Raw genomic sequence first — 20307 nt, 5'->3', positions numbered from 1 at the left:
GGACAAGCATTTTAGCTAATTCGCAACTTTGCAACCACTTACTACTTTTTAGCTACTTTGCAACTTCTTAGCATGTTAGCTAACCCGTTCCCTAACCCTGACCTTAACCCTTTAACCTAACTCTTAACCCTAATCTTAACCAGAGATGGGCAAAATGTACAAAATACAATTACAAAATATAATTACACAAAATACCATAAAGATCAATGTATCATATTAAACTACACAATACTTGTATTTTGAAATGTATTTAATTGAAATATATTTATGTATTTTAAAATACAAAATACAGAAATATATTTGCAAGTAGCCGGCACCGAACAGCAACAACACTCTCAGTAATGGTTAAAGAAACGTCTTACGTGCTGCGATATGTTGTTGTTTATCTACCTTAGTTGAATGCAATGACTGTAAGTCACTCTGGATAAGAGTGTGTGCTAAATGACCAAAATGTATATGTGAAAATGAACATACCAAAATGAACTGCAAAGCACACTGGGTATTATTACCTTGTAATAATAAGGTACCTTGTACCTTGTTTCGGGGTGGAGCTCATTTCAATAATACTTATTAGCATGCTTTACAATTGTCCATTTTTTCATATACATTTATATTTAGTTCATTTAGCAGACGCTCTTATCACACCATAGTGCCATCAGACTTCTGATACTAATGCAGAGTTAAAGGGGGCCAGAAAATTGTGAACCACTATAAAAAATGCTATAGAAACGTATTTTGTATTTTGAAAATACAAATTACAGCTCTCGAAAGTATCTTGTTACAAAATACATTGGAGTGTAGTTCAGCCCAGTGTTATACAAAATACTCAGAAGTATTTCAAATAGACTGCCGTTCAAAAGTTTGGGGTCACTTAGAAATGTCCTTGTTTTCGAAAGAAAAGCAATTTTTTGTCCATTTAAAATAACATCAAATTGATCAGTGTAGACATTGTTAATGTTGTAAATGGCTATTGTAGCTGGAAACGGCCAATTATTAATGAAATATCTACATTAATAAGAAAAAGCCATATCTCAGACTGGCCAATAAAAATAAAAGATTAAGATGGGCAGTCTGAGATATGGCTTTTTCTTTGCAACTCTGCCTAGAAGGTCAGCATCCCGGAGTCGCCTCTTCACTGTTGACGTTGAGACTGGTGTTTTGCGGGTACTATTTAATGAAGCTGCCAGTTGAGGACCTGTGAAGCGCCTGTTTCTCAAACTAGACACTCTAATGTATTTGTCCTCTTGCTCAGTTGTGCACCGGGGCCTCCCACTCCTCTTTCTATTCTGGTTAGAGCCAGTTTGCGCAGTTCTGTGAAGGGAGTAGTACACAGCGTTGTACGAGATCTTCAGTTTCTTGGCAATTTCTCGCATGGAATAGCCTTCATTTCTCAGAACAAGAATAGACTGACGAGTTTCAGAAGAAAGTTATTTGTTTCTGGCCATTTTGAGCCTGTAATCAAACCCACAATTGCTGATGCTCCAGATACTCAACTAGTCTCAAGAAGGCCAGTTTTATTGCTTCATTAATCAGCACAACAGTTTTCAGCTGTGCTAACATAATTGCAAAAGGGTTTTCTAATGATCAATTAGCCTTTTAAAATGATCAACTTGGATTAGCAAACACAACGTGCCATTGGAACACAGGACTGATGGTTGCTGATAATTGGCCTCTGTACGCCTATGTAGATATTCCATTAAATATCAGCCGTTTCCAGCTACAATAGCCATTTACAACATTAACAATGTCTACACTGTATTTCTGATCAATTTGATGTTATTTTAATGGACAAAAAAAATAGTTTTTCTTTCGAAAACAAGGACATTTCTAAGTGACCCCAAACTTTTGAACGGTAGTGTACATATTTCAAATACATGTAACAGAGCTAATGCCCATCTCTGACCTTAACCCTAACCTTAACCATAACCTCTAACACTAACCCCTAGCCTAGCTAACATTAGCCACCTAGCTAACGTTAGCGTTAGCCACCTAGCTAACATTAGCCACAACAAATTGGAATTCGTAACATATTGTACGAATTGCAAATCATAAGATATCATACCAATTGTAACAGATCATACAAATTGTAATTCATAACATATCATGCTAAATGGATGATGGACATCCACAAATGAAAACTTACAATACCAAATGTTACATATTATACTAATAAGCATATCACATATTTTCGTTTGCTATATTACGTCTACCCCTGAGTCCAGGTTGGATTTATATAGCCAACTCCTCAGCTGCCTAGGACGTCCCAGATTTCGACCGGTCGGGAAGAGCTCAAAGCGCACAGGATTTGACAGATTTTCGAACCGGATAAACTGCCCTGCAAAGAAGAGAGAATTGGCGAGCATTTCGGATTCACATAGTAGTAGCCTATATACGACAAAATGTCTGGACAAAAGAGTGCGAATCCGTGTAATAAATTCCAAGCCAACATTTTTTATAAAAGTAAATGTCAGAACTGCTTCAAGTCTCAGGAGCTGCATCTTCCGACTGATCATTGTAAGGACCAGGTAAGTGAACAAACACATTTTATGTTTTTATAGTTTTAATACTTTGGCTATTAGTCTTCTGAATGTTGATGACAGGGATAACAGATAGGCATGCACTCAATGTTATATCAGACAGAGACATTCCTTCATATTGTGTCAGGTATCACGTTCATTAGTGAAATTGAATGAACAGACGCAATATCTTACATGTTGTAGAAAATGAACCAATTTGACTGAATGGCCCCAATGCATGAGTCCAATATTTGTAACCACACGCCTCACACACTGTTGTAAAGAGACCTCAACTGTCAGCACTCAGCATGCCATATGTTACAACAGGTTATTATTCTTTCAGAAAACATATACACCATTGCTATCTGGTCCTTTTGTGCTCATCTCTGTGTGCCTTGTAAATTTAGAGCCATTGCTCAATGGGCCTCAGCTAAGTAAGCTCCTGTTTTAAAGCATCTGATTCAGGTGTGAAGGTTAAGTATAAAGTATTCAAGTCTGTTGGAATTTTTGAGGAAATAATTATCTCATGTTGAGAAGCTATCTCATGTTGAGAAGCACTCATAACACAAGGAACAACACTCTGACTAAGAGTTGAGTAACTGGCAGAGAGTCAGAACATTCCAGTCTTTGGGGACATCTCAAATAGAGCACAAAGAGCAGTTTATCTTCTCTTTTCCATGTCAACAAGATTACCCCTGCCTCTTATTTATGACCTATTGCATGGACATACTTAATCTGTTGACACATTTTGTAAATGCAGCATAGCACTATAAGAACACTGAAGCACGAACTGGCACTGGCTAAACCTACAAAGGACATTCCCTAAAAAGATAGGATTGTTATTCCTTTGTCATTCAAAACGTGAATCAAAGAGTATTGACGCTCCCTGCCAGAAAAAGCCAAGCCCCATAGGATGGCATAGAAAAACTATTTCATGGGATAGAACCTTCACAGGTCAAGATCAAGTAGGCTTATTTGAGATCAGATCCTGAGCATTTTGCATTTCAGAGGACCCAACTCATTTCTCCTTGTGTTCCCATTCTTGACAGGCCAAACCCATCTATGGAGGCTGGCTCTGCTTGGCTCCTGAGGGGACAGACTTTGACAATCCAATTCAGAGGTCAAGGGTAAGAGAATGAAAATAACTATCTATTCTTGGACTATGTTGTACACAAATATATCAATCGTACTAGACTATATTCTGATAAACCTACAAGTTATTCAATATTTTCAGGCATTATTGTAACATTATCCATAACAACTCTATCTCTAAATGGCAGAAATGGCAGCGTCGATTCTTCATCCTGTATGAACATGGCAGCTTGAGCTTTGCACTGGACAAGTTGGTAAGAGATTCTGTATTTGAACACACACCAAAAAGCTAAGCAAACTAGGCCAGCCAACATAAATAGAGGTGAACTACAGTAAATTGTTCTGATGTATGTTTTAATGTGTTATGAGTGGATTCACTGCATCTTTTGGCCAGATGTTGTGTGTAGCACCATAGCAGATGACTTGGGCTTAATCTCTCCTCTAATGCCACATCCCCCTCTCCCACTGATCTTCTGAAACCTCCTCCTCTGCTCTCTTTCATGTCACTCTATATAGCCTATATTAAAACTCAGTTGCAACGGGTAACGTCTTGTTCATGATGACCTTTAACCCTCCAAAATATAATTATATATTTTTTGTTATATTTAAAGATGGTGTACCAAAGATACCATGAATAGCATCATAATCTGTGCCAGAATTTCCAGTCAGACAAAATGATTGACATTGTGTATCTTTCCTTTAGACAAGCACTCTGCCACAAGGCACAGTGAACATGAATCTGTGTACAGAGGTGATTGACGCAGAGCCTAAGACAGGCCAGAAGAATGCTTTGTGCGTCATCACACCTGAACAGGAGTTGTTTATCCGGGGGGAGAACAAGGAGATCATCAATGGGTCAGTAATACTTATTTGATATTACAGTGTGATATGATATCACTCCTGACTTAACTTCTCTGATATTACAGTATGATACGGTATCACTCCTGACTTAACTTCTCTGATATTACAGTATGATACGGTATCACTCCTGACTTAACTTCTCTGATATTACAGTATAATACGGTATCACTCCTGACTTAACTTCTCTGATATTACAGTATGATACGGTATCACTCCTGACTTAACTTCTCTGATATTACAGTATGATACGGTATCACTCCTTACTTAACTTCTCTGTAAATTCTAGTATTTGATGGACAATACTTTGAATCCCTGTCCTGTCCGTGTTGTTTTGCTTTTACCAGCTGGAGTGAACAACTAGTTGTTTACCCACGGACTTATAAGCAGAATCAGAAGAAGAAACGTAAAGTAGAACCCACTACTTCCCAGGTGACAACTTCTTCTTTTCATAACATTGTGACCAAGATACCTGGTCACCGGTGGCCTAAATACATGTTTGAAAATACTGCAGAAAAATATGTCAACTATATGTCAACGATGTGTTATGCCTTTACACATTATGATAATGAAGATTGTGTTCCATCAGGAGCCCAGCCCAGCAAAGATGGCTGCCACTGAGCCCAGTTTCTCAGTCATGGAAAGTGGTGACCCTCGCTCCAGCCTGTGGCAGGGAAAGCGGCCTGGTGAGGGTCCGGATGCGGCCCCTGTCTGGACTGTGACAGATACTGATCCCCCGGGCCAGGACGAGACCCCTGCAGGTGTGGAGGAAAGACACCAGCCAACACACATACACACACACACTCAGACAGGCTTTCATGTCTGTCAGACATTCACAGCCATTTCCTGCCCTCTAACACTGTCTTAACTTCCTGCAGGTGGTCATGCATACAGGATGAGAAAGTTGGCCTTTATTAGTGGACAGATTCATTACCAGTGTAGTAGTGTTATTGAAAGACTGTAGAAAAGGATGCAAGGCTCATGGTAAACAATCTCTAATATATTTCACAGACAAAACTAATATGAATTATGCGAGCAGAGCAGACATTTCTCTTAATAGCGGTCATGTGATGAACGGTAAGTGCACACTAACTATGTGGAGGCAGACTTATTGGTGTGTCTGGACCTAGGTTATAACAGAGAGCAGGACCAACTCCTGTAGTGCAGACTGCCTGTAGGGGACTTCGTTAGGCTGATATAGGTTACAGATATTAGAGCTGCTTTTCCATGGCTTGGGAGCAGATGAAACGGAAAACAAACTATATGCATCTCTTTAATGAGTTGTGGTCCGCTAGGTGCAACTTTGGAGTGACACTATGTAGTGGTGTCCCTCAAATGTCTACTATGGTCAAAGGTGACACTTCCTTAGATGGGAGACATTATAGTGACTATCTGACCATATTCCTCATATAACAAGTCTTAAAAGTTAGATTTTTCAGAACAGGATTCTCATAAAAATCTTGCCACTGTCCTGCTATTTGTGTTTCGGTCCACAAGCAATGACCTGCAGTATCACGCAAAACATAGACCTAACCTGTGCAGTCACTGAGAAAAGTGTCTGAAAACAACCCTCTTTATTTAATAAATCTCCTCAGGTCATGATCCCCACTACCTCCCTTCAGCCTCCAGTGACTCCCTGACCTTTGACAGTAGTCTGCGACTCTCCAACGGCTCCTGCATCAGTAGCTCTGTGAGTTCCCTGGACTCTGTGGCTAGCGAGGGGACTGACACCAGCAGCGACAGCCAGCCCACAGAGCCTACGCCATACAGAGGCCTCCCACCTGCCAACAAGAACAACAGGGCAGAGAGAAGGTGAGAATCATGGAGCAGAAATGTAATCAGTTGTGTCTGATATTGGGAGATCTATAATGAACGCAACGTTCTTGGACATTAGTTAAAATGTTATTTATTTTGTTTTGTATTTGTTGTGTGTCGTCATGCAAATGCTAACAGGCATAAAACTGGTTTGGCAGGGGCTAGGACCAAATGTGCTAGCAATTAGCACTAAAGGACAGCAGATGCCTCCCTGTTTCTCTCTGTATAAAATGGTACACACATTACACACAGCCCAACAGCACATCAAAGACCCATATCCTTCCATTAGGGAGGAAACGCTTTTTAAATTTAGCTTATAGAAGCACTCCCAGTTTGTGCCCTGACTAACAAAATATATAGTATTTGGGCTATGTGACGGGAATACCTCCTTGGTCTGTGTGTTTCATTCATTGCCTTCTAGGGACAGACAGAATCCTTGCCCCGAATAAGGCCTTGAAATTCCTAAAGGATTGTGTAATTAGATATTTTTCAGGAATTCTATTTCTGAGTTCCTCACAAACTGCCAGTCAACAGAAAGTAGGAGAAATGTCAAGGCAAGACATTATACTGACTGAGGGCACAGTATTATGTTTGTGCCAACTCATACAGATACACACATGCCTCAACAGGAATTTACCATCCCTGTTATAACAGGAGAGATGCTACACCCTCAGTTTATTAAAGATAGTATTCGCTTTTGTGGTTATATATACAAACTTTCAATATCAGATTCCTTCTAGGGAATTCCATCTATGTAATATCTGCTCTCTTTCTAATCAAAACATGACACTGGAGGTGAGGATGTCACTTGAACTTCCAACTCAACAATAGCACTAGATGGATGTAGGTGACATGGATGTCATCAGGCTAGGCCCAGCTTGGGAGTACAGAGCAAGCGGTGGTGACATAATTCATCTGTCATCCTGACGTTGTTCCTGCTGGAAGTGATGTCACAGCCCACCTGTGATGGGCCATGGAGGACGCCATGGCTGTTTGTTGAATGACAGACCTGATTTTCCTGCTTTTCAGCTGCTACAATGAGCCAGGGAAGGCTGGGAGGTGTGCTTTGGGAGAGGACCTGGGTCAGGCTGGATCCAGGAAGGGCAGGAGTGAAGCTCGCAGCAACCAGAGAGAGGTATTAGTCACACCATCCCAGTCTTTTTACACTGCAATCAGTCCTCCCAGTCACTCCCTGTAAGGCTTGTCACATTCCTCCACTTTAACACCATCACTCGAACCACACCTCATAATCCAAAGAGTAACCATAGCATTTAAGAATAACAACACCTGTTACCCACCAGGAGGGCCCAAGGCAAGCATTGCCCTTTTGGCAGACCCCTTTAGGACAGTGTCCAATGAATACACATATAGATTGGTATTTTACACATCATTGATGGAGTCCATCATTGTTAAGGTAATGTACACATGCACACCGCACATCTGGTCCCGCTAGTTCTCCATTGGACTTGTTTGGACATGACTCATAAGACCAGGTGTTGGAGAGGCAAAGACGTCACCTCACACGTTTCGGCCCTGTCCTGATTGCATAGTGTGTAAGGCTCATGGACAGGGATGAAGCGGTACTCTTACATTCCACACTGTCAGGTGTGTGTGTGTGCCACATGTGTCAATGTATGTGTGTGTGTCAACACTGTCAGGTGTGTGTGTGTGCCACGTGTGTCAATGTATGTGTGTTTAGTTCCGTACCGAAATGCAGGTGATGAGAGTTTGGCATGGCTAAGTCAGTCCTCCCATCAGCCGTGTTGAGGCATGTGTTAGTGTGAGTAAGACAGAGAGAAGAAGGTGAATAATTCACTACTGTGTTTTGTTCTCTAACTAAACTGGTTTTAATGTTCTGACGGGGCTCCATCTGCACTTCATGTTGTGTGTTGTAATCTCAGAATGGCATTCCTCTTAGACACATTTTCCATGTACCCTAAACATGGATACTATGTAATTAGGGATCTGCCTGTGAGACCCAGACAAACCTCTGCTAACTCATAACAGTGATGGTAGCTTACAGTACAATGTCCCAGACAAACCTCTGCTAACTCATAACAGTGATGGTATCTTACAGTACAATGCCACCCAAGGCTTTCATATCCTATCTGGATATACTGCTGCTTTAATTGACATCAGAATCAAAGGAAGGCAAAGGACAGATATTTTAACTGTGAGTTGTTGTATCTGTAGGGACCTGTTGTATCTGTAGGGACCTGTTGTATCTGTAGGGAGCTGTTGTATCTGTAGGGACCTGTTGTATCTGTAGGGACCTGTTGTATCTGTAGGTACCTGTTGTATCTGTAGGGACCTGTTGTATCTGTGGGAGCTGTTGTATCTGTAGGGAGCTGTTGTATCTGTAGGGAGCTGTTGTATCTGTAGGGAGCTGTTGTATCTGTAGGGAGCTGTTGTATCTACAGTGAGGGAAAAAAGGATTTGATCCCCTGCTGATTTTGTACGTTTGCCCACTGACAAAGAAATGATCAGTCTATAATTTTAATGGTAGGTTTATTTGAACAGTGAGAGACAGAATAACAACAAAATCCAGAAAAACGCATGTAAAAAATGTTATAAATTGATTTGCATTTTAATGAGGGAAATAAGTATTTGACCCCCTCTCAATCAGAAAGATTTCTGGCTCCCAGGTGTCTTTTATACAGGTAACGAGCTGAGATTAGGAGCACACTCTTAAAGGGAGCGCTCCTAATCTCAGTTTGTTACCTGTATAAAAGATTACAAACTCTCCACCATGGCCAAGACCAAAAAGCTCTCCAAGGATGTCAGGGACAAGATTGTAGACCTACACAAGGCTGGAATGGGCTACAAGACCATCGCCAAGCAGCTTGGTGAGAAGGTGACAACAGTTGGTGCGATTATTCGCAAATGGAAGAAACACAAAAGAACTGTCAATCTCCCTGTCAATCTCCCTCTGCCTGGGGCTCCATGCAAGATCTCACCTTGTGGAGTTGCAATGATCATGAGAACGGTGAGGAATCAGCCCAGAACTACACGGGAGGATCTTATCAATGATCTCAAGGCAGCTGGGACCATAGTCACCAAGAAAACAATTGGTAACACACTACGCCGTGAAGGACTGAAGTCCTGCAGCGCCTGCAAGGTCCCCCTGCTCAAGAAAGCACATATACAGGGCCGTCTGAAGTTTTCCAATGAACATCTGAATGATTCAGAGGAGAACTGGGTGAAAGTGTTGTGGTCAGATGAGACCAAAATCGAGCTTTCTTGCATCAACTGAACTCGCCGTGTTCGGAGGAGGAGGAATGCTGCCTATGACCCCAAGAACACCATCCCCACTATCAAACATGGAGGTGGAAACATTATGCTTTGGGGGTGTTTTTCTACTAAGGGGACAGGACAACTTCACCGCATCAAAGGGACGATGGACGGGGCCATGTACCGTCAAATCTTGGGTGAGAATCTTCTTCCCTCAGCCAGGGCATTGAAAATGGGTCGTGGATGGGTATTCCAGCATGACAATGACCCAAAACACACGGCCAAGGCAACAAAGGAGTGGCTCAAGAAGAAGCACATTAAAGTCCTGGAGTGGCCTAGCCAGTCTCCAGACCATAATCCCATAGAAAATCTGTGGAGGGAGCTGAAGGTTCGAGTTGCCAAACATCAGCCTCGAAACCTTAATGACTTGGAGAAGATCTACAAAGAGGAGTGGAACAAAATCCCTCCTGAGATGTGTGCAAACCTGGTGGCCAACTACAAGAAATGTCTGACCTCTGTGATTGCCAACAAGGGTTTTGCCACCAAGTACTAAGTCATGTTTTGCAGGGGGGTCAAATACTTATTTCCCTCATTAAAATGCAAATCAATTTATAACATTTTTGACATGCGTCTTTCTGGATTTTGTTGTTGTTATTCTGTCTCTCACTGTTCAAATAAACCTACCATTAAAATTATAGACTGATCATGTCTTTGTCAGTGGGCAAACGTACAAAATCAGCAGGGGATCAAATACTTTTTTCCCTCACTGTATAGGGAGATGCTGTTGGTCATGTGTTTGAAGCTGGGCGCTACCACTGTACAGTATCTCCTGAGCCAAGTGCACATCTGTTTGTGAAATGACAGTCACCATGTTCTCAGACTGGCTCCTGGTGATTAAGGTGGTGACCAAAGCATAAGTACCAGTCTGTCTACTCCTGACAACAACAAATACATGACCAGTATTTAGGATTAGCAGTACAGTATAGAACACATGTACAGTCCATACTGGTACACACTATGCACGTTGTACTAGATGTAGAAAACATACTGTTGATGTCACAGGATGCTGCTGAGGGGTGGACAGCTCATAATAATGTCTGGAATGGAGTAAATGGAATGGTATCGAACACATGGAAACCATTTTGTTTGATGTGTTTGATACCATTCCATTAATTCCGTTCCAGCCATTACTATGAGCCTGTCCTCTCCAATTAAGGTGCAACCGGCCGCTTGTAGTTGATGTTTCACAGACTATAGCTGGTGTACTGTATATCTTTCTGTTTATATTATGAGATACTGTATGAACTGTTGAACCCAGTAATATGATTTAGTTAGACACACCATACACAGTATGGCCATCCCATAGGGTCAAAGGTTGAACGTTAATCTCTGATTAAATATACAGTCTCCCTCTGTAGGATTTTCCTCTTAAGTTCCTGCCCGGCTGAACATCTTATCCCATGTGATAATTGATGTTCCTCCAGTTCCAGTGTTTTTTTGGGGGGTATTGGAGTTAGAGGTCAAATGCCTGTTCAGAGTTCACTCTGTCCCCCAGGCTCAGATTCCCCAGATAGTCCCACTTCCCTTTTCCCATCCTATCCTAGGGAAAAGGGACTTCATCGGAAGACAGCAACAGTCCAGAATGGTCAGTGTTTGTCGCCAGGAGGCTAGTTCACACTGCTGCAGGGAGCAGTGTTCTCTCCCTGATGTTACTGTTATGTGTACTTGGATAGTTTTCTATGAAAATAGCTGGGCACAGACAAAGAATGTTCTGTATTTACTGAAGTCTTTTTTTTTATTACGTAAGAGTGAAAAGAATGAGGCTTTTGAAGGCTCAAGTAAATGAGAAAATAATCTTGTTTCATATGGTGCCGCTGACTCTAGTTTCATTTAGCGGTGGCTAATCTAGACTTAAAAGGGACTCTCTGATGTGTTGTTAGAGCTATTTAGTTAGCCAGGATGAAACCCAATATGAGGTAGCTTTGGTAGGTAACAGACAGGGATTTGAGAATCTTGTCAAGACAGATTTGGGACTTTTAACATCCCTGGGCTTGTGAGACTGGATGCCAGGGGCCATCAGGGATAATACAGCCTCCAAAGTCTTTTCATACACTCCCCAGCCAAGCCCAGTCACCAGAGTGGAACTCATTCTTAATGTGAGTAAGGTTTAATAGCCCCTGTATAAAGAGTAGTTCCTCTCTCCTGCTGTGTCCCACAATAAGCCTTACATCTCACAACACTGCCTGCCAGAGACCTGCCATGACTCGTAGGTTCTCTGCTTGATACAATGCACACGTCCAAGCTGTCTCAGTCATGATAGAGTAAAGGGAAAAAAACTAATCTCGTTTTTTATTTGCAACAAGCTTACAGTAATACAGGATATGATCACATTTGCTAACCCATTTTACACCTTCTACATTGTTACTTCAGTAATTGATAGTGTCCTGTTGTTACACCCAGAAACTGCAGTCGTGTGGAGATCTAAGCCCAGGTCAACTCACCGTCCCTCCTCCTCAGAGAAGAGCTAAGTCACTGGACCGCAGGACCTCAGAGTCTGTCATGACTGTGAGTGGTTGTTACTTTTGGAATTCCTGTGCACTGAAGGCATGGGGTCAAGTTGTAAAACATGTCAGAAAACTGTCACAGTTCAAACAAGGATGCTCTCATAATTCAAACAAGTATAAATGAAAGCCCCAAGTGGATTGACAGCAGTTTACTTTTATGTTGAAGTGTCTGAAAACAACTGTATGACCGTGCCTCATTGGCCTCCTGACTAACTTACTATCTTATCTTCCTTGCAGCCTGATTTGCTGAACTTCAAGAAAGGGTGGATGATGAAACTGGATAAAGGGGATCAGGTATAGGAATGGACAGATCAAGAATGTGTTTTACTTCACTTAACACATTCCCACATTTCTACCCCAAAGGCACATGGATGCTGAATGTGTACATGTACATTTAGTGATTTTGAAGGTGCTGTGGGTCCTTACTATGAAGGTGAAGCCTGACTGTTCAAATGTATTATGTAGGTTTCTGTATCTACTATCCCTTATAATGTATTTCTGCTCCCCTCTAGTGGAGGAAATACTGGTTTGTGCTGTCAGCTGACAGTCTGAGGTACTACAAGGATTCCCTTGCAGAGGAGGCAAGTTCATGTTCATTTTCATTTTTATTCAATGCAGTGCACACAGAGATGTGATTTTGTGATGACAGAGAAACATGTTGTTGGTATTTTCTCATCCCAAGTCTTGAATTGATGTTTGTCATCTTCTCTTGTTAGAACTCAGATCTGGACGGGGAGATTGACTTGACCAAGTGTCATAATGTCTCAGAGTACCAGGTCCAGAGGAACTACGGCTTTCAGATCCATGTAAGACTAAATCTATATCTACAAAAATCTAAATCAACAGATGAATGTTGATCCATTCTATACATAAGTCTCCTATACTCAATCAAAGTAATATTCCTAATATCTTCCCTCAGACCCAGAAGTGTGTCTTTACTCTGTCAGCCATGACTGCAGGGATACGGAGAAACTGGATCCAGGCCCTCATGAAGAATGTCCATCCATCTAAAGCTCCTGATGTAGCCAGGTAAATGCCATCTGTCATACCACCCGCACTACTACATAGTAATACATTAGTAGCCTACCACCATTCTATAGTAGTGATGGGAAGGTCTGTACCTTTGTTTAGGCAGAATACCTCGTTTCCTCGGTCAGTAAGTATTTGTATTATTCTGTTGTGATTGTAAAGCAGCTTGCCAGTCCATCGTATCCCCTGCAGCCCATCAGAGTCCCTGGCCCACCCTAAGCCAGACGTGACCCAGGACTCCTCCCCCTCCTCTGAGGTCCCTACAGAGAGAGTCCAGGGCCCCAAACAGATCCGCATCCGTGAGAGGAGACGCGAAGGGCGCTCCAAGACCTTTGACTGGGCTGAGTTCAGGCCTATGGTCCTGCTAGCCTCTGAGCAGGAGGTGCAGCAGGAGGAGACAAAGGAGCCTCTTCAGATGGAGGTAGGGGACCTGGAGAGGAAGAGGAGGCGAGAGGAGAGGAGGAGGAGGTATGACAGCATGCTAGGCTTCCCTATGAGAGACATCAGTCCCAGGTCACCCAAGACTCACCAGAGAGTGCAGAGGGAGATTGAACAATGCTGGCAGCAGGTGGAGAGGACTGCCTATAGACAGGAGAAGACTGTTCCATTGTACACTGAGTCCAAGGGCAAGGATAAAGAGGATATGGGGATACTACTGGAGACCTACAACAGGAGGGTGAGTCTGTGTATCTCAACATTATTCCTAACAGGAACAATGTTAAAGTTATGAGATGCTTTCTCTGCTGCTGGTTGGCTTAACGGTGGACGTACTGTATCTCTGTGTCTTGTGATTAAAGGTTGAGGAGTTGAAGGGCCAGTTGGCAGAGTCGGACCATCGCAGGCTTGAGCTGGAGGCTCACTTGAGCACTGCATTAGGACGCCAGCATCATGCCTCCCTGCCGGTAAGGCAAAATATATATTAGCCTATACATAGTATAGATATGCTCTATATTTCCATCTACAATTCTTCCACTTTTCAACAATGATAACTACCTAATTATAAATGATTGTCTTGTCTCTTCCTGTAAGCTTGAGGCCCCGTTGTGCCCAGAAGCTGATCTTCCCTCTTTGAAAAGCCTGACTGACATGTACAGGGAGACCAGAGAGCTCCTCCAGCAACAGGAGCTGAAGAGACAGAACATACAGGAGCAGCTTGGCCTGTCCCTGTCATCAGGCCCTCTGGAGAAACACAGCTCCCCTGGAACTCACCCATCACCACCACCCAGCATCTGGCTGCATGGTACCGAGGGATACCTCCAGGAGCTGGAGAATCTGTTCCCTGACTGCTCTATATCAGTAAACACACCTGTCATGTCACCAACCTCAGACACAGAACTCTCATCTGACTCTGTGCCTCAGAATGGAAGTGAGAACAGAGGGCCTAACTTGGGCAGTGAAACCAGCTCTCAGAGACAGTTTGAAAACGGAAGACATCAACAGACATCGATTCCAGAATCGCACACAAAGAGTTGTGCATGGAGCCCAGATTCACTGAGCATGGAGGAAACTCAGGAAAGAGCAAACAGCATGACAATAGACAACCTGCTATGCTCTGAGACACCCAGGCCCACGGAGGAGTACGTAGACCCAGACCAGGCCATCGTGATGAGGAGACTATCCCAGGAGGTAGAGCTGCTCAGCAGCCAGAACGAGGCCCTCAACCAGCGCAACCAGGAGATGCTCAACCAGCTGACAGAGGCAGACAGAGAGATAGAGAGACTGAAAGCAGAGCTTATCACTCAGTACAGTGGGCCCCAGTTCCTCCCTGAGGTGGAGCAGCACAGCCAGGCCAAAGTGGAGGGCCTGGAGAAGGAGCTGCGCAGGAGAGATCAGCAGCTCCAGGAGGCCCAGTCCCTACTAGCCTCAATGGACCAGCGTCTGAAGGAGACAGAGGTACAGCTGCAGCTCAGGAAGGTCACTTTCAAAGGCCTGGGCTTCCCAGCAGAAGAGGAGGAGGAAGATGAGGATGAAGAGGAGGAAGCTGGGGAGGAGAATATCAACACACACCACCTTGGAGAGAAGGAGCGGGAACACCTTCAACAGTGTCTGCAGGCCATGGAGGCCAAGCAATTAGAGCTAGAGAGACAGCTCCAGCACACAGAACAGACCTGCAGGGAGCTGCAGGCCCACAACACAGAACTCAGAGAGGCTGAGAGGTTGTACACCCAGAGAGCCATGGAGGCAGAGGCTGACATCGTAAGGTTTAATGAGGAAGTAGAGAAGGAAAGGACGGTGGAGAAAGAAAGTGGATTGAGGTGTAGCAGTGAAGGCAAATGGCAGGAGGAGGTAATATTGGTTTCAGGTGAAGAAAGGGTTCAGCAAGTGGTGGAAGGGATTATGTTGATGTCCAGAACCTTAGGGAGAGTAGCGCAGGTGATTGACAGGTCAGATATGAATGTGGTAAAGGTGCCATTAGATAGAAAGTGTTTGGAGGTGAACCAGACAGTAGTCAGGCAGTTTCACTTAGAGGAGGAGTTTTGGGGAAGGCTGTTGAACGGTTTGAAGGTCAACCCATCTCAGTCCAATGAGGATAAACTCACAGATATGATTCTAAGTCAGATTTTAGAACAGATGGTAGTGGAAAAGCAAATGCTCCTCCTAGCTCATAGTCTTTTCTCTCATAATAAGAAAGATTTAAACACAGACACTGGAGGCCTGGACAGGATGAATGGATGCAGGTCTTTGAGAGACCTGGACATAATTGGAAACATAGCAGGTGAAAAAGGTTCAGAAATGAAAGAGGAAGAGGATGATGAGAGGATATCGAATGTGTACAACCAGCATAATGACACTGATGACTTCATAAGCCGACATTTCACAGAGATCACACAGGAGAGAATTTTCCTGCTCAACCAAATCGCCTCCTCAGTCGGAGCCTCGGCCAATGACGAGCTCCAGTCCCTGGCACAAAGACTTTGTCATTTCCACAATGTAAATGAGCCCCGGTTAGCTTCCATACACTGCACCGCCATGGAAGCCTTCTCATCCTATCGTCTCAGTAGGCTTAACACTCTACACAAAAGCCAACTTCAAGAGACTCAACAGGGACTGCTCATTGCTTCTCCTTTGATGTGCAGCAGATGTGCTGGGCTGCTGAGTGAAAACCAGCAGCTTGGGGCCAGACTGTCAGACCTGGAGAGACAGTGGAGTTCCTCAGTGGGATTAGGGATGACCACCCTGAGGCAGGGAGAACACATAGACTCACAGCAAACAGACACAAAGCTACTAGACACTGCAAGTGAGCAGAAGACAGAGACGCCTGCAATAAATGCTGCAGGTAAAATGGAGGTGGAAAGCCCAAACCAGGGAGTGACTGCAGTAGAGGAAGTGTGCAGGGTTAGAAGGTGTGCGGAAGTGGTGGAGGGTGACTACCTGACCAATAGCATGGAGAGTCCAATGATAAAGGTGGAGAGTAAGCTAGATGAGGTAGAGAAAGGAATCCAGGAAGTTGATACTGATAAGGATGTAGAGGAGAGGAGTACTGCTGAACCCCATGAAGAAGCAAACACTCTGGGGGAAGAGGAGCTGGAGGTTGTGTTATCATCACTGAGACGTCGTGTGAAGGATCTGGAGGAGCAGCTGTCTGTCATGGCCGACATTAAAGCAGAGCATGATGGGAGAATGGCGTCTCTCCAGCTGAAACATAAGGAGGACATAGAAAAGCTAAAGGTAGGACAACGCCCATAACAACAATTGTCAATAATCATCAATGGGATTTTTGGTAGTTCCTGAATTCACAAGAATTAAGATGTAATGAACCAACCCCAGGGAGTAGAGTGACCATTATGACAATGGATCTGTGGATGAATCACCTAACAGTCCACTGCGTCTGTCCAGGCCACATATGAGCATGGCTTTGTCACCATGGAGGAGTCCCAGCAGAGGATCCTGGGAGAGCTGCAGCACAGACACCAGCAGGACCTGCAGCGCCTGCAGATAGACACAGACAGACTGCTGGAGGAGGAGACGGCTGCCACTATCACAGGTGAGGGGGGCAGTGTGTGTGTGTGTTGTGTCTTTAAAGGTTAAACATTTTTAGGTTATTTACAGTATGTGTTAAGGCAGAGTTTCTCAGAATATTGATAAGCTCACATTCCCATGCCACTCTAATGGAGTGAACATATCCCCTTTTATTGTGGCATTAGTAATTGAAGCAATGAAGAACACTCACCGTGCCGAACTCAAGAGAGAGTTACAGAGGGCATGCCATGAAAACAACAATGCAGGAGACGTGAATCTTGGAGAAATATGCAGGCAACACAGGTAAATGTACTACCTGTTGATCTATGTGGTTGCAAATCATCAAGGAAAGCACATGGCCAGATAGTACACTGGATTGGCTGACAAACACTGAGTTTTGGACTGATAATCTTATGGCTGCTGGGCAGTGTGGCACATGCATACTCCCTGTCCTTGGCTCTATATCTGTCTGTCTGTATCTGAACACACAGTGCACCTTGTGTCTAGTCTTGGCCGTGATTTTCAGCTCACAGGATCGTGTTTTTTTGTGTGTGCACCCGTGTGTGTGTAGTGAGGAGCTGGCCTCCTGTCACAGGGAGCTGGATGTGTTGTCCCAGCAGTACTCTCTAAAGTGTCTGGAGAGCTCCCATTTAGGCCAGGCCCTGGAGGCAGAGAGACAGGCTCTGTGTCAGTGTCAGCAGGAGAACCAGGACCTCAGGACTCGCAACCAGGTCAGTCACATTGTGACCATGTACCCATCACAAATGTTTCTGCTCCAAGCCAACTAAATCGGCTGCCGGGTCCTCTGTCTTAACACACATACTGGAATGCATAACGCATACTGTTATAAACTTTATATCAGACTGTTACAACACTCTGCAACAAAACCTTGAGGGTCCCTTACATTTCCCTTATTATTTCCCAATTTTGTCTTTGTCATCAAATACAAAGTAGCAGTGTTAGTCATGATGACTGTGGTTGTCTTTCCAGGAGTTGAGTGGCCATCTAGCTGCAGAGATCACCAGACTGTGCTCTCTGGCTAAGCAGGACGCCTTCCCTCTTAGTCAGGAGAGAGATGTGTATGAGCTGGAGGTAAGTCTTCAATAGTACTTCACTGTACAATACCTATTTCTGATGTTGCTTAAGTATTTTTAAAAATGTTGGATATAATCTTTATCTAGTCCAGTCAAGTAAAGTTTGATGTAAATTGTATGTGCCGTTGACTGGTAACGCCACTAGATGTCACCCTTAACAACATGACCAACTTACAACCTCTAAAACATATGACATACTCATGTGCTGTACATTCTGTGCTGATCTATGGCACCTTGGTCTTCTGGTATTGTATCTGTGTCTGGGGCATCAACTGTGATTCTGTGACTGTTAGATCACCCTGCGTGTGAAGGAGTCAGAGGTGCAGTGCCTCAAGCAGAAGATCACCTCGCTCAAGGACGAACTCCAGACAGCCCACAGGGTGAGAGCACAACACAATACACACTGGCAGAATAACAATAGCCTCTGTCTGTATAAATGTATGAAGAGTAGACATAAGATGGACAACATACTATTGTCATGCTATTACCATGTATTACTGTACATTTATTAGCATGGGTCATACTCTATTTATCCTGGTAATAGTGCCTGGTTATAACCTAATCCCTGTTCCCCGCAGGATAAGAGGTATGCGACAGAGACGTACAAGGACATCTACACAGAGCTGAGCATCATGAGGGCCAAGGCAGAGAGAGACCTGGGACAGCTCAGGGAGAACCTGAGGCTGGCCCACAAAGCACTGGGAGAGCTCTCACCTGCAGTGGACACAGATAATAATGGTATACATGACATTATACTGGTGGCCCTGCCTTCAGGGATTCAGAGATGAACCTCTGATGTGAAAATGACAAGGTGTTGAGTGCTGCCACTCTGAGGCCAATACCTGCATGACAGTCAAGTCTTGCTGGAAGTTTCCCCACCCACCTCTGGTTTTGGCAGCATCACTAGTCTGTATTGTATAGATGTTATTAATTGCGTAATACTGACAATTTGTGATGAACCTCATTCAGTTATGTATCTTAATAATATTGGATGTATCTGAATCCTCTGACTGTCATCTGTGCGGTTTGCTGTAGCATGTCAGTTAGTCCTTTCGATTTTTAATAACCCTTGACGTTCTGTCGATTTCTTACATAAGTTAAAGAAAGAGGCTCTTATTATAAGTCATCTTGTACAGTGGTGCAGCATAACCCTATAGAGATCTCCTTTGGGTAAAAATGTATAAGAAATATCTGAAACATCTGTTTTGCCCTTTCATGGGCCTTTACAGTGTCTCTTAGTGGTGTTGTTGTCAGTTATTCTTCCTCATACATGCAGTTTGACCTCTCAATACTAACTAGTTGGTTTTAATCCTTATACTGGAGGCAACTAATGGTTTTCGTCCTTCTTTCATCCATCATATACTCCCTAGTTCTGTTAGACTGAAAAATAGAATGGACTGTCCTGGTAATGTAGCCAACATTATAGGCATGGCTGCACCTTGTGAATAATCTTCTGTATTTATGAATGATAGAATTATGCAAGTTTAGTGAATGGTGTAATTTTCTTATATTTTCTGCATGTTTGCTAAATGTAGGAATGTCAGCGAACAAAATACTATGCCATGCCAGTATGTTAGAAAAGCTGTTTGGTGATTCTTTATGTGGCCTGACAGTAATCACTTTTGAAACACAAAGCTTTACCATTATGACTTAATAGTAATGATTTCTGATATCTGTTTCTTTCTCTGTAGAGTATCAAGGAAGGTAACTGGTGCTGAACAAAGAAGAGACACAATGCACAACATGGATTGTTCATCAGTCTATCCATGTTTACACCATTTAGCACTTAGAGATCCAAAGTTATATTGTTAAACATTTGATGTTTGAATTTTAGAAGCGCATTATTTGAGGATTCTGTATTTTTACATCAGTGTATCTAAACGCACTCTACTATTTAGCCTGTCTACGTTTGTAATGCCGATTAACATTTATCTCATGACGTTTGTAAAATGTATAGAATTATTACACTGCTATGTCCAATCCAGTTATTGAACGAGGATATTTCTACAGACAACTCAGATTAAGTTTGCTTTTCTTCCCTGTGAAATACAAGAACAATGATTTATGTACCATCTGAGTCTATAATGTAAAAGTATTACAGTGACTGAAAAAAGTATTTGATCCCTCTGCTGATTTTGTACGTTTGCC

At 43.2% G+C, this 20307-nt stretch overlaps 1 protein-coding gene across 1 annotated transcript; it reads left to right on the top strand.

Annotated features, from left to right (window-relative positions):
- The first annotated feature begins 2318 nt into the window (after window positions 1-2318).
- LOC121556821 (myosin phosphatase Rho-interacting protein-like) lies at window positions 2319-20307 on the top strand. Its single transcript, XM_041870728.2, has 23 exons — window positions 2319-2525; window positions 3566-3643; window positions 3797-3862; window positions 4312-4463; window positions 4814-4898; window positions 5056-5227; window positions 6062-6278; window positions 7311-7416; window positions 11973-12077; window positions 12314-12370; window positions 12589-12657; window positions 12793-12882; window positions 12996-13105; window positions 13268-13781; window positions 13903-14007; window positions 14135-16774; window positions 16943-17090; window positions 17251-17368; window positions 17637-17796; window positions 18056-18157; window positions 18453-18539; window positions 18738-18897; window positions 19851-20307. The coding sequence occupies exons 1-23, from the start codon at window positions 2400-2402 to the stop codon at window positions 19865-19867; spliced, it is 5484 nt and encodes a 1827-aa protein (XP_041726662.2). The 5' UTR covers window positions 2319-2399; the 3' UTR covers window positions 19868-20307.

This window comes from Coregonus clupeaformis, unplaced genomic scaffold (assembly GCF_020615455.1).
Source record: "Coregonus clupeaformis isolate EN_2021a unplaced genomic scaffold, ASM2061545v1 scaf2776, whole genome shotgun sequence".
In the NCBI taxonomy this organism is placed as follows: domain Eukaryota; kingdom Metazoa; phylum Chordata; class Actinopteri; order Salmoniformes; family Salmonidae; genus Coregonus; species Coregonus clupeaformis.
The sequence above is the reverse complement of the archived record's forward strand: the minus strand, read 5'-3'. Positions and strand labels throughout refer to the sequence as shown.

Bases quoted from the DNA above. Each gene is read 5' to 3' on its own strand.
- LOC121556821 (XM_041870728.2), top strand. From the start codon at position 2,400: ATGTCTGGACAAAAGAGTGCGAATCCGTGTAATAAATTCCAAGCCAAC. The intron at 5,228-6,061 runs GTGTGGAGGAAA...AAATCTCCTCAG, and splicing joins CCAGGACGAGACCCCTGCAG to GTCATGATCCCCACTACCTC. The intron at 17,369-17,636 runs GTAAATGTACTA...GTGTGTGTGTAG, and splicing joins GAAATATGCAGGCAACACAG to TGAGGAGCTGGCCTCCTGTC.